Source organism: the organism of the source record quoted next, unplaced genomic scaffold, assembly GCF_019419815.1.
Source record: "Pyrus x bretschneideri cultivar Hongxiangsu unplaced genomic scaffold, Pyrus_bretschneideri_v1 Contig50, whole genome shotgun sequence".
Classification (NCBI taxonomy): domain Eukaryota; kingdom Viridiplantae; phylum Streptophyta; class Magnoliopsida; order Rosales; family Rosaceae; genus Pyrus; species Pyrus x bretschneideri.
This window is the reverse complement of record NW_025999788.1, coordinates 1,117,412-1,129,984: the sequence shown is the minus strand read 5'-3', so window position 1 is coordinate 1,129,984 and position 12,573 is coordinate 1,117,412. Positions and strand designations below refer to the sequence as shown.

The 12,573-nt window shown below is 33.1% G+C and overlaps 1 protein-coding gene across 1 annotated transcript; it reads left to right on the top strand.

Moving 5' to 3' along the window:
• The first annotated feature begins 726 nt into the window (after positions 1–726).
• Positions 727–6,001, top strand: LOC103952013 (LOB domain-containing protein 4). The gene is made up of 3 exons (XM_048569737.1): positions 727–767; positions 897–1,084; positions 5,374–6,001. The coding sequence occupies exons 2-3, from the start codon at positions 905–907 to the stop codon at positions 5,737–5,739; spliced, it is 546 nt and encodes a 181-aa protein (XP_048425694.1). The 5' UTR covers positions 727–767; positions 897–904; the 3' UTR covers positions 5,740–6,001.
• The last annotated feature ends 6,572 nt before the right edge of the window (positions 6,002–12,573 follow it).

The following is a 12,573-nucleotide window of genomic DNA, read 5'->3' as shown; positions in this document are numbered from 1 at the left end:
TCTTCCAATTTGAAGAAAGCTAGTGCGTTCTCTTCGTCTACTTTATTTATTTTTTTTCTTTTGGCTATAAAATAGTTTAGGATTAATTTTTATTACGGTTTTAGAAGTTATTTTACTAAAAGTCAAATGTGCCATTAAAATTTTCATTTAAAAGTGGGTGGGAAGATAGGGTTTGAATTGGGTTTAGCAGCTCTCAATAATAAATGAGAACCCTAGCCATTAATTGAGCTTATTATCTCACCATGGCAAGTTTTTTAACATGAAAACATAGTCAAAGACGTAAGTTTTTCTAAATATTCTAATGAAATTGAGTAGATATCAACTTTTCTATAAAAAGTATAAACAATGGAGTATTTTCTCAAATTGCTTTTGATTATATGGACTATAAAATCATCTAATATCATGCTCTCAAAATATGTGAAAATAGATGGAAGTCAATATTATTATTTTTTTAGTTTTAAATATTGCTGGAATATGCTAGAATCCAGAATGAAACTAGAACAAATCTGTGTAAAAATTTCAAGTCTAGTAATATATATAAAAGCTTTATATAAACGAGGTAGGAAAATAAATTATTGTTGTGGGGCTAAAGATCTTATCAAAAACAATGTTCTGTCCAACAAAATCTACGGGCTCGTCTTTTCTGGGACCCTCCCAAGATTTTCTGACACTTAATTCTCTCTATATAACCTCCGGCTCGCCTTCACCTAAAGCCCCCCCTTCCATCCCTCTCTCAATCTCAACACACACCCAGCAAAATTTGGCCAGTTAATCTACCTTCATTTTATTTTTGGTCAATCATAATATATCTTGAATTTCTTTTTTTCAGTTTTTAACCAATTGGTCCCTAAAACTGTAATTGAGCTTTTAACTCTTTTCTTTTTTTCTAACTCCAGCTGAGAAAATGGAGGGTCAGAGTGGTAGAAAACAAGGTTCTACGTCTCCATGCGCAGCATGCAAACTTCTGCGAAGGAGATGTGCTCAGGATTGTGTTTTTGCTCCTTATTTTCCAGCTGACCAGCCCCAGAAGTTTGCCAGTGTCCACAAGGTTTTTGGTGCTAGCAATGTCAATAAGATGCTACAGGTTCAACTCTCTCTACTCTATAAGTACGTACTTGATTAGTTTGTGCAATATATACGTAGCATTATTCTTTAGGGCTTATGTGATCTTACCAGATTCATGACATACTGTTAACATCTCAATCTAAATTGTACATTCAAATAAAAGATTGTTCTACCAAAAAGGTCTAGTCAAGAGTAAGACAATATAATGCCTTTGAGGTATCAGTGGTGAGGGAGAATGATGAAATGTATTAGGGTTATGACAGGTTAATATGGTTAAACCATTTCAATGTAATTTCAAACTGTCCGGTAGGATACCATTTCTCTTATTGTGCATATTGAAGTAAAGAATAGATGGAATTACGGCTTTGGATAGTTATAGTAAACTTCTAATTAACATAAATTAAGGCAGTACTATTACCCCAATCAAATATTTTTATGAAATTATTTTGAGAATGCTTTGAGGAAGGCTATGTTTGGGTAAGAGATTTCAAAGTCTGAGGGATTAGAAATCCCTTCATAAGCATCAGACTGCAAATCCCTACTTGGGAGGAGTCGATTACAAAATCCATCTCACATGTCTTATTCACGAAGGACAGTTTTAATCATTCCTATCTAACATTTTATGATCCATTCCTTGATAACTTGACTCTATTTCCTTGGGACTTCTGGAAATTCCTCACTTAAATCTAGCCTGTTTCTCTTCAAGGCCGTCAACTCTAAATAAAAGAAAGTGACTTGGGAAGGACATTGCAACATGTCTTGTCTTAGTTAATTTCTTGTTCTTGTCATTAGAACAATTGTAGCATGGATGTGGGGCGAGTTGAGGATTAAATGGAGTAATATACCCAAAAGGCATAAAATATACTAAGATTCAGTTTTAGGAGATAAAAACAATGTTTGAGTTGTTGGCCATAGATTACATGAGGTGGTTACTTCTAGCTATCATCTCTCAGCTGAAGAGATGGCTTTATTAAGTTATGATCCACGCTATTTAATGTTTAAAAGCATCCACATCACACTTCATCAGATCCTTAGTTGTTATAAAATCTAAACATATATATGTATATGTATGTGTGTGACCCGGCCCGACCCGCGCGCATGTAAAAACACTTTGATTCTATCTTTTGTTGGTGTCTTATAATGATGAAACCCATATTATAGGTAGCTAGCATGTGGCAAGGAAAAAACATGCATGCCTTAGTTTGTCCAAAGGAAAAGAAACAAAAAGGAAAAGTAGTCATTCTAACAAAGAACTAAATTATCTCTAAAAACTCTAATTGATAAGATGTTGGCTAATTGATACCACAGTTGGAAAGTAGGGTCTTATGAAACAATTTTCTTCTTTCACTCAAAAGGAAAAATGAAAATGATGATGTAGACCACGCATGTTGTAAGGATCATCGTGTAATTCTTGAAAGCGTTTCCCTATTTGTGAGCTTTTGCAATATTAAACAATTTCTCAGCTGTTAAACTAGTTGATTTTTCAATGTATCTAGAAATATAAAGTAGTGCTACACTTATCATTTAGTTGCACCATCACTTGTATCATCTTTTTAATAGAGGACACACCAACGCATGCAGGTCTCATCTCTATTAGAGAGATGGTACAAGTGATGGTACAAATAGATGATAAATATATATAGATTATACAAATAAATAGTAAGTGTAGCGTTACTCTTTTGAGAAATATATGTATACATTTGACACAGTCCGAACCAATTAAATAGCCACGTAGGCCATGAGTCAAACTGTGCTAGTCAATATCGTGTGGTTACAAAGCCATAAATAAAGTAACTAATATGTGACAATTAAAATTTTTAGGTTCAACTAAAAATCCTGCAGAATCTCCCTTACAAATACAATAATACCAAATAAAATCTAGCAGGAAAACACAGTTAAAACTCAACTTCTCCGAAGGGCACACCAAAGGGTTTATCCCTTTTATTACCTGTCACATAAGTTCATAGCACAGAAGTAGTAAAGCAACAATATACACAAGTAGTCATGCAATGTGCAAGAGTAACCGTAAATTAGTTCATTTATTACTACAACTAAGACAAAAGGCAGAGAGTATGATCACCCTACTCTGTAAGAGAGTATACGACTAGTCCAACTAGGTCTCATGAGAGGCAAAAACAAAGTGTGAGAGAATCATAATCAATCATCAAGTCAAAATCTTTTCGAACATATATATACTAACCTCCATTTTAGAAAACTTGTATAGTTTAAAACTAAGGAAAACTAAGGAAAATAGCTTGAAAACTTTGAGTTTTAACAATAAGGACAAAGTCAAGGGTAAAGTGAATGGTACAAGGTTTGACTTTATAGTGTAAAAATGTGGTTTTTCGTTAAAGTGAACAATACCGCAGACTTTTCGTTAAAACTTCCTTAAAACTATGTAATAGTTGAAAAAGACATGTTAGTCACAAATCAAAAATCATACCTGAGGAACTACAATATTAACAACATCTACTAGTGCGAGTACATGCACATGTGTGCACGGTGTCTAACTTTGTAATACTAGCATCCACTGACTATTTATCACACTAGTGTCTACTAGTGAATCTACCATCTACTAGAAAATATAACGCATGAAAATATTGTACGGTAGATAAACTATACTCCATGTTTAACAGACCATATGTTGAAAATAAATACAATATAAATATAAATAACATTTTAATATCATCTAATCATCGCAATCCAAAATCTAGTCTCATCTAAGACAAATATCAAAGGCATGCAAGTTTTATTAAAACATGTTCGTCAAAATATTTAAGAAGAGATCTACTTACAAAGATTCCGATCAATCCTCCTCAACATGTGGCTTCTCTTTGTTTATCTTAGAGGAACTCGCACCTGTATCAATATATTGGCTCCATCCAAGGAAAAATCTAATTTTGGTGGGTTGTGTTGCTATCATGCTATTATTTTATTTGAAACTTTCACAAACAAATTGATACTTTGTTACTATTTTAGGAAGAAAAATATTCAAAAAAGCTAAAAGTATGTTCTTCCAATTCTTTCCTCTACCTTTACCCGGTTATTGTGGTTAAATACAGTTGAAAACCGCCGGTTGTTATTTACATTTTCAATGTCCCAACCTATTTCTCAAATAACTTTAGACCCAAATGCTACATAAAGATGCTCCAAATTTCCTTAAGGAAAAGGAAATTCGGCTGTCTGCGTAAGTATTCTATTGGCCAGTTTGCTTTATTATGGCTAGATAAAGACAAAATAGATATCATATAGTCCAAAAAAGATGTTGACCCCCACGTTAAGTAAAAGTTCTTGAACATTGTAAGGTTTCAATAAAATATAGAATATAAATATAAAATATAGAACATAAATATTACACTACCATGATGTCACGATGACATCTATTAATTTAAACATGTAAAATGCCCATGACTGTTAATCTCATTCATCACATCACATTCTTATTTTACACACTTTAGCAAGTAAAACCATGCATAAAAGATTAAAGATAAAAACTAGGGTTACAAAACCAAATCAAATCAAAGTTAAAACTAAATGATATATTAAAGATAATAGTTAGTAACTATTATTACATAATATATATATATATATATATATATATATAATAGTTGGTTTTGGATATCAATACCATACCAAATATCTTTGGTTCGATACCATTACTGTTTGGCACAAATAATTGACACAAAATTAGTATGGTAATGTTATGGGTAAGGTAGAATGGCAATTATTAAGTGTCTCGTACAAACCGGTTGGAGTGTGAAAATAACTCCATTGAATTGATGCCTTTTGTTGATTTTCTTCTCTAACTTTCATGATCGATCACTTAATCCACAAAATCAGGCCAGTGATATGGCTTAGAGGACTTTAACTTTTTCATCGTCAAACTTTATATTTCCCAATAAGATCAGATCAATTCTTCTTCCTTTCTTTTTTCATTTTCTCAAGTGCTTGTCTACACAAATATTAGTACTTCATAGAAAGAGCTAGGGCTTGCGGCACAAGAAGGAAGATTAGGGTTTGTAAGGGGATAAGGTGCGGCACAGGAAAGAAACCTAGGTTTTAGTAAAGAACTGATACCATGTAGAAATATTGAATTGAATTGATTGATTGATCTCAGAAGGTAATAAACTCCTTTATACATACATCACAGGCATTAGACTTCAAAGATTAGGATTCTTAGAAAATAGAAAAGCTAAATTTACATCTAATTACAATACTTATGAAAAAAAAAATACTAACTAGGGTTTTATTCTATCACGTCTACTTTACCATTATTAAGTGAAGTTTCAATGGGTATTACTTAATTAGGAATTACCAGAGCACCAACGCAGTGATGCAGTGAGTTCCATGGTGTATGAAGCAAATGCAAGAGTCCGGGATCCTGTGTACGGTTGTGTTGGAGCAATATCATCTTTACAACAACAAATCGACGCACTCCAAACCCAATTGGCCATTGCAAAAGCTGAAGTGGTGCACATGAGAATGGGCCAATTCCCTACTACCACTACTATTGCTTCAACGACTGCTTGCTCACCAGACCAAAAGATGGCACCTGATAATCCTCATCATCACCATTATCATCGCAGTCATCAGACGGCTACCACCAAGTCCTTTTTTTCCATGGACATGGCGGCCGATCAGGCCAATATGGGAGAGTCTTTGTGGTCATGCTAGCTCTACCTACTTGAATTTGCATGCCTCTATGCCACTTTGATTAGTTAATCTGTTTTGCTATAATATTTTATATGTCGGCTACGTACCTCTTTTTTTTTTTAATCTTTTACTTTCTTATGTAGTGCATTTCTCTCTCTACTTGACCAGGGATGCTATAATGATTAATTAGCTGACCATATTGTAAATATGTCTAAACTTTGTAAGTATGAGTTTTTACTTTAAATATTGTTAATACATATGGTGAAATTCTTGATGTGATGAATGCTGCAATTTACTTTGTGTTATATGATGTTACGTTGTATATAGTTCACTTGTGTTATAAAATATCTATTATTTATCAAAAATACAACTTAAAATATAAATATTAACGTTGTCAATACCTATATCATATATAATACGTGAAATTAATATAACTTCACGTGACAATACCTTTTTAAATTCAAATTTATTATGAGGTTGTTGACTGCCTTTTTAAGCACTATCATATATGATTATACTTTATTTCATTTTAGGGTTAAAAGTTAGTAATTGATTTATCACTGTAGATATAAACCATCTCGTAACAATTAATTAAGTCATAGTCGGATACGGGGTAGTTTCACACCCTCTATGATCATATATTACTGCTAGCAATATGAAATATGATGATCTAGCTTAGTTAACTAATCCCTTGTTTAATATTAATACGTATGCATAAAATTGTATTTTCTGACGTGGGTTTGGTGTGTGTATATATATTGTTGGTTTCTAGCTGTAGCCTGATACAAATCAACTAACGCTCTTTATACCATTGGCCACTATAGGTGTCCCACTGCTTAAATTAATGTTTTCGCTAAATTATGAAATGAACATCACAACTAAATCTCCAAATGAGAAAACAGTACTCAAAATAATATAGAACGTGGAAGCAAAAATTTCCACACAATAGAAATCAAAGGAGAGATTCTCTTTCTTTTTTCTTTGAAACTTATGCCTAGTTCTTGTGGTGTCATTGATTCATTAAATGTTTGTCATGTGTTAAAAAATTATCTCACTATTAATAAATGTTTGTCATGTGACGTCACCAATTATAAGAGAGTCTCTCTTGTAGAAAAATGTCATTTATGCAAGTAAGCACACACATAGTTATGCATATGCTCAATAAGGATTAGTCATCACAAAATGAAATTACAGCGGCCAATAGGTCCCTGCTGCATTACAATTTTGAGCATGAAAATGATCGGGTTCGGTGGATTACCAAGCAACAAATCAGGTTGTTCTAGCCCAACTGTACTCATCAGTCCATATCCAAGTCCAGTTACCTGCTACTTTCTACAGTTGATTTCATTTTCATTCGGATTTCTGGTGGATCCCCTCAACTGCTTGTATTTAATGGACGAGAAAGCTTCCACTCAGTCAAGTGGTCCGGTCCAAAACAGAGAAACAAAACACAGGCCAAGTTTTAGATAGGGTATATCAACATCACTGTATTCACTGAGAATGGGGGATAAAAACGGATTTGTTCAAGCAATCAGGTCATACATAGGTCGTAAATGTGTTTCTTTTTCTTGTGTTTTCCGCCGCGGGGGTGGGGGTGTGGTGTGGGGGTGGTGGTGGGGTGGGTCGGTTGGGGGTTTCTCTGCCTAAAGAGACAAACCACATTCAGTCATTACAGTATCATATTGACTAGAGAGTTGAACAAAAACACCCATATATAACGTTCAAACCAATCTTAGTAATTTTGTATCGAATTTTATATTAGAAAATATGTACATTTTGTTTTGGTTTTAGTTTGACCTTTCAAAACCACCTCAACTGCTTATATTTATTTTACTTTTGGACTTGATATTTGACATTTCTTTATTGGTTAACGTTATCTACTGTTTTATTTCATACCACACATTAGAGAATATTCATTTAATACAGAAAAAATTAAAACCTCTAAACTATTTAAGTTTGATGTCATTTCTCCCTCTCTCAAAATTACTTCATTCCTAAGCTACTAGTCGCTTAAACCAAACAAAATCAGACCACACACCAAACCCTAATATATAACCTAGAAACTAAACTGATATACATTTCACATATTCATTAATCCCAATAGTCCCTCCTCCTAGACCAACACCTTCTAAGAGTCCAAAAGGGTGTGCACTCATAATTACGCAAGTTGGGAGGACGTTGAGGGGACAAAATAATGACAAATATGGAAAAGACGCACTTCAGATAAGACATCTTTGATAGACTTCACTATTTAAGAACCAAGTATAATGAGCATTTGTAGGCTTTATTATTCAGTATCTCAAAGTTCAATTTTTTTTCTGTGTAACTGGGACATCATAATCATATCCTTATAAGAATCTACATTGACTAATGACAGTGAAATACTAATACAAGGCTCATATATATGTTCTATTTCTGTCATCATTTGGCTCCACAAAATCTGCATGAACTTGTGGCCTCAAGTTCAGATTATATTTTGAGTACACACCAAAATTGGTCAACTAATACATTGTTCCTGCAATCCCATGGACCTGAGATTGCAGCTGCTGCAATTGTGGCCTCTTGCTAATCTTGTGGGTCATCCATGGTGGCTATGTTGGCCATTATCACAGACACATCTTTCTGAATAGTGTTGAGATCGATTGAGCTAAGTCTGGACGTAATTCAGCAACCCCACTGCAATAGTTTAACAATTTCATTGATTCTATATATTGGCGTCAACTCACTAATATTACTCTTAAGCCTTTCCTCCCCTTCAAAGGTCAAAGAAAGATTTTGATCAGTTTTCATGTATATATAGTATTTGATTTGTACCAAGCCACTCATTAGTTTGAGGATTAATCAAAATTGTAAAATTGTATGAGCTTCACAGTATGTATTTGTTATTCGATGCAGGAGATTTCCACCATAGAAAATAAAGTTTTTCTATGTTGTGGTTAACTGCATATTTTTAAATACAAATATGTTGTTGATATGCGTCAATATATATGGTTAATGTCATTGATATTATTGATATTCTCAATATCATCATGTAATGGTCCCTCAACTAAAAATCCATGATTATTGATCCCTTAATTCATCAAAATGTGCAGGTATGGTCCTTTTTGTCAACTCCGTCAGAATTTCGTCAAAATAAGTCATGTTGACGATTGCTACAATTGGGTTAAAGTTGAGGGACTATTGCTCAAGTTGCGTTAAAGTTGAGGGACCATTGCTACAATTTTTCTCATTTGGTGTTCCATTTTTGCCCCTTGATTCAGTCTCACATGCATGACACGTGACTCATTTTGACGGAAGTTATCGGAGTTAACAAAAAGTACCATAGCTTCTCGTTTTGATGAGTTAAGGGACCGATAGTCACAGATTTTTAGTTGAAAGATCATCGCTCCAATTGAGTTAAAGTTAAGAGACAATTTCTACAATTTCTTCTCTCATCATATGCTTGTTTGTTGAGATCATCAATATATTATCAGCAAATGCAATTACCTATAATTGACATTCATTTCCCATAAAAAAAAAATTTGGTCAAACATTTCCCATAAAAATTTTGAACTGCTAATGCGAATACTTTGAGAAATCATGAATTTGTCACTACGTTCAAACCCCCAGGGGAGTTGTATGATATTGAAATTGGGTCACCTAATCAACATGATGACATTGGTGTGACTTTGGGAGGGTACCTAGCTAGTGGTTTCTTACGATTGTAAGAATGCTTACTTGTGACACCCCATTTTCCTTTTCTTTACTTATCCTCATTTCCTTTCTGAGACAAAGAAGTGAAGTGTAAAAAATAAAATAAAATAAAATAAAATAAAATAAATAAAAAAACTGCCTAAAACTTGAATCGTTATAACAAAATTTCCAAAGGAGTTAGCCTTGCTGCTTTCCTTTCCGTATATGACTTGGCATGCCTTTAGATGCCAGGGCCAAGCAATAATCCCCTTCGAGTCAACCCATATCTAAATGGAGAGAGAGATACTCAAAAAACTATAAGTATAACATGTATATCCATATCTAAATGGAGAGAGAGATACTCAAAAAACTATAAGTATAACATGTATAGTCTACTTTTTTTCTTTTTTTTTTTTTTTTTTTTTTTTTTTAGCAAATGATATTATCTATATTAAGGGAGGGAGTGTGCTTAGCTTCACAATAGGCTAGCAATAATGTGGTTCAAATTCGTCTTTGACGAGAATCGAACCTAAGACCTCTTACTTGAAGATGAATTATATTAGACCGTAGTACTAAGTGACATTTAAAGTCTGTTTTATTACCACTCAGTAATTTTGGGAGAAAGATAAAATGGTAGAAAATCTTTTTACAGGATTTAAAATATAAGGAATAGAAATTGAAATCATTCTGATTTTGGAGTTTAGTGCATTTATTGAAACATAGATAAAAGAATCATTTCACTTCTTAACTTTTTTTTCTATTTTACTTGCATGTAAGGAATCGAAAAAGTGCAATTTTCCCTTAAAAATAAGGAACTCGATCGACTAGGGGGCACTTCTTGTTCTAATTCTCTTTCCTTAATTACTTCTCCTATTTTTAAGTTTTTCGATTCCTTTAATTTTTTTATTAAGTAATTATGAAAATAAATATAAAAAAGATTAAGAAAATAAAGGATTTGTCTGCTTGCTTACAAAAAAGCCCAAGAATCGAAAAGCTACGAATCGTTTAAAACTATTTATCTTTTGCCTTTTGTTTTTATTTTTGTGTTTGATATAGGGTGAAAATACATGAGATTTTGGAGGAATGAAGTATATATGGTGGTGAGAGGGAAGGTAATACATAAAGAATAAACAAAAACAAAAATGTTGAAAGTGAACAAATTAAAATTATTTTGGTTTTTTTATTCTCATTTTGTATCTCATTTTCTTCATCCATTTATTATGTGTTTTCCCAGAATCCTTCCTCCAACTCTTACGTATCTCTTGTTTTTCTCATGTGATGAAGACTACAAACTCAAGATGAAATGGTTATCAAGAAGCTAGTAACTCGATTAGTTAAAATCATTCTTCCTTACACTGGATATCTCAAGTTCGAATCTCCCTCCTCCAGTATCACTATATAAAAAAGAGAGATGGTTACCAAACAAGTCCTAAGAGGTTAGGCTTGAAGCTTACATATTGACTAACTCAATAATTGAAAGCTTTAATTAGTCCAAACCAAGATGCCTTACGAAATTGGTGTGTGCGTGTATGTATGTATTTGAGGAACATTGATGAAATTCAATTTTTTTTTTTTTTTTAAAAAAAAGCCCAAATAAATGAATTTGGATGAGCTCAACAACCCCAAATACTGGAGGGTTCATATGTTTTTTTACTCCATTATGATGCAGATTGAAGTGTTTTCCTAGATTTGGAAAGGTTCTCATCTGTTTGGGTTTTGATTTTTTCAGATATGTGGAATTTGAAACATGCATGTAGATGAGAAGCCGATGGTATTGTGAGTTTTGGTGGTTTAGACCTAGTGGAGATGAAGTCAACGTTCAGATGCTCGTCGGAGTCTGTCGGGAGAAAGGGGTGGCATGCCCTTCTTCTTGGTGTATGTACTATCTCATACCTCGAATTTGTGGCCAATTGTCGACGGCTGGGTTCTAGATAGAACACTAGTACTATTGTGTGCTGGAGATGCTCATATTTTCTTCTAAATAAGTTGAGATTAGCGTTGATTTTTCCTCTCTGTTTATGCCTTGTATTTTATATTCGTTGTTTATTCTGTATTTGAGAGAGATGATTACTGTCTTAAGTTTATGAGTGTACCAAGTTATGAGCTCATGTTAAAAGTTGTACGAGTACCACAATATGAGCTCGTGTTAAAAGTTAGCAAATCAACAATACTACAAGAAAAGCGATGGGTTTTACAGCTAAATTTTGACTTTTTATCGTGCTTTTAGCAATAACTACCTCATTAATGATCACGTTTGCTCAATTATTGTTCTTTTTTCTTGTATGTATTGGCTTTCTTATTGCAAATCATGCACCAACATCTTCCTGAAAAGAGTTTTTTGTATAAATGTTGATTAAGAAGATTTAATATTAATTAGTTACCACAGAATAATTAAAAAACAATTATCATACAACCATACTAATTCATTCGTGATTTAAAGTATACTAATTAAATATATAATATATATATATATATATCATACAAACAAAAATTGTGACAACTTACTGGAAAACTATGTCGGTCAAGTATGTGTCCTCACTTTCCATGCATATATAAGAACGCATCTTAATCATTTTGCGGCGGTGCAAACGCAAGTTGCCATGCTATCATTATATTTCATTTTTTCCCAGATCGATAAGAATATGACTAACAGTCTAGAGCTAATGACCAGAAGCCCTATAAATAGTGAAAGTTATCATACATTTTGAGATTTGGTGGGGAATATTAATTATCATGAAAATAACAGCACTAGGAAAAACTCGAACTAGGTGAAGTTGACAGCTATCAGGAAGTGATTGAAGGCTGGAATCAATAGTACTACTACTTTTCCACAATAGCAGAGTAAAACATTTAGGGAATGTTATTTTATCAAACTAAATTATGCATGGTAACAAAAAAATACTTATGTTGCAGACTTCGATTTCGACTATTAACTTTGACATGTTACCTCAACCTCATCAAGTGCATACAAAAAGTGATTGAAATCATGGATCCTTGAAATGAATCACAGAATTCACCGTTTTTCACCAAGAATTGAAGACAAGGCAATCTAGGGTTTTAGAGAGGACATACAGAGAAAGATGAAAGACTGAATTCTCATTTTCAACAACTTATTATCATAATTACAACTGTACAGGCTACGCTTATATACTATAGGAGCTAATCATCTGTAAGTTAAACATA

What these genes read in the sequence shown, in the direction of transcription:
- LOC103952013 (XM_048569737.1), top strand. Translation starts at nt 905, where the DNA reads ATGGAGGGTCAGAGTGGTAGAAAACAAGGTTCTACGTCTCCATGCGCA. An exon ending in ATGTCAATAAGATGCTACAG is followed by an intron (nt 1,085 to 5,373) that starts GTTCAACTCTCT and finishes TTACTTAATTAG; the next exon opens with GAATTACCAGAGCACCAACG.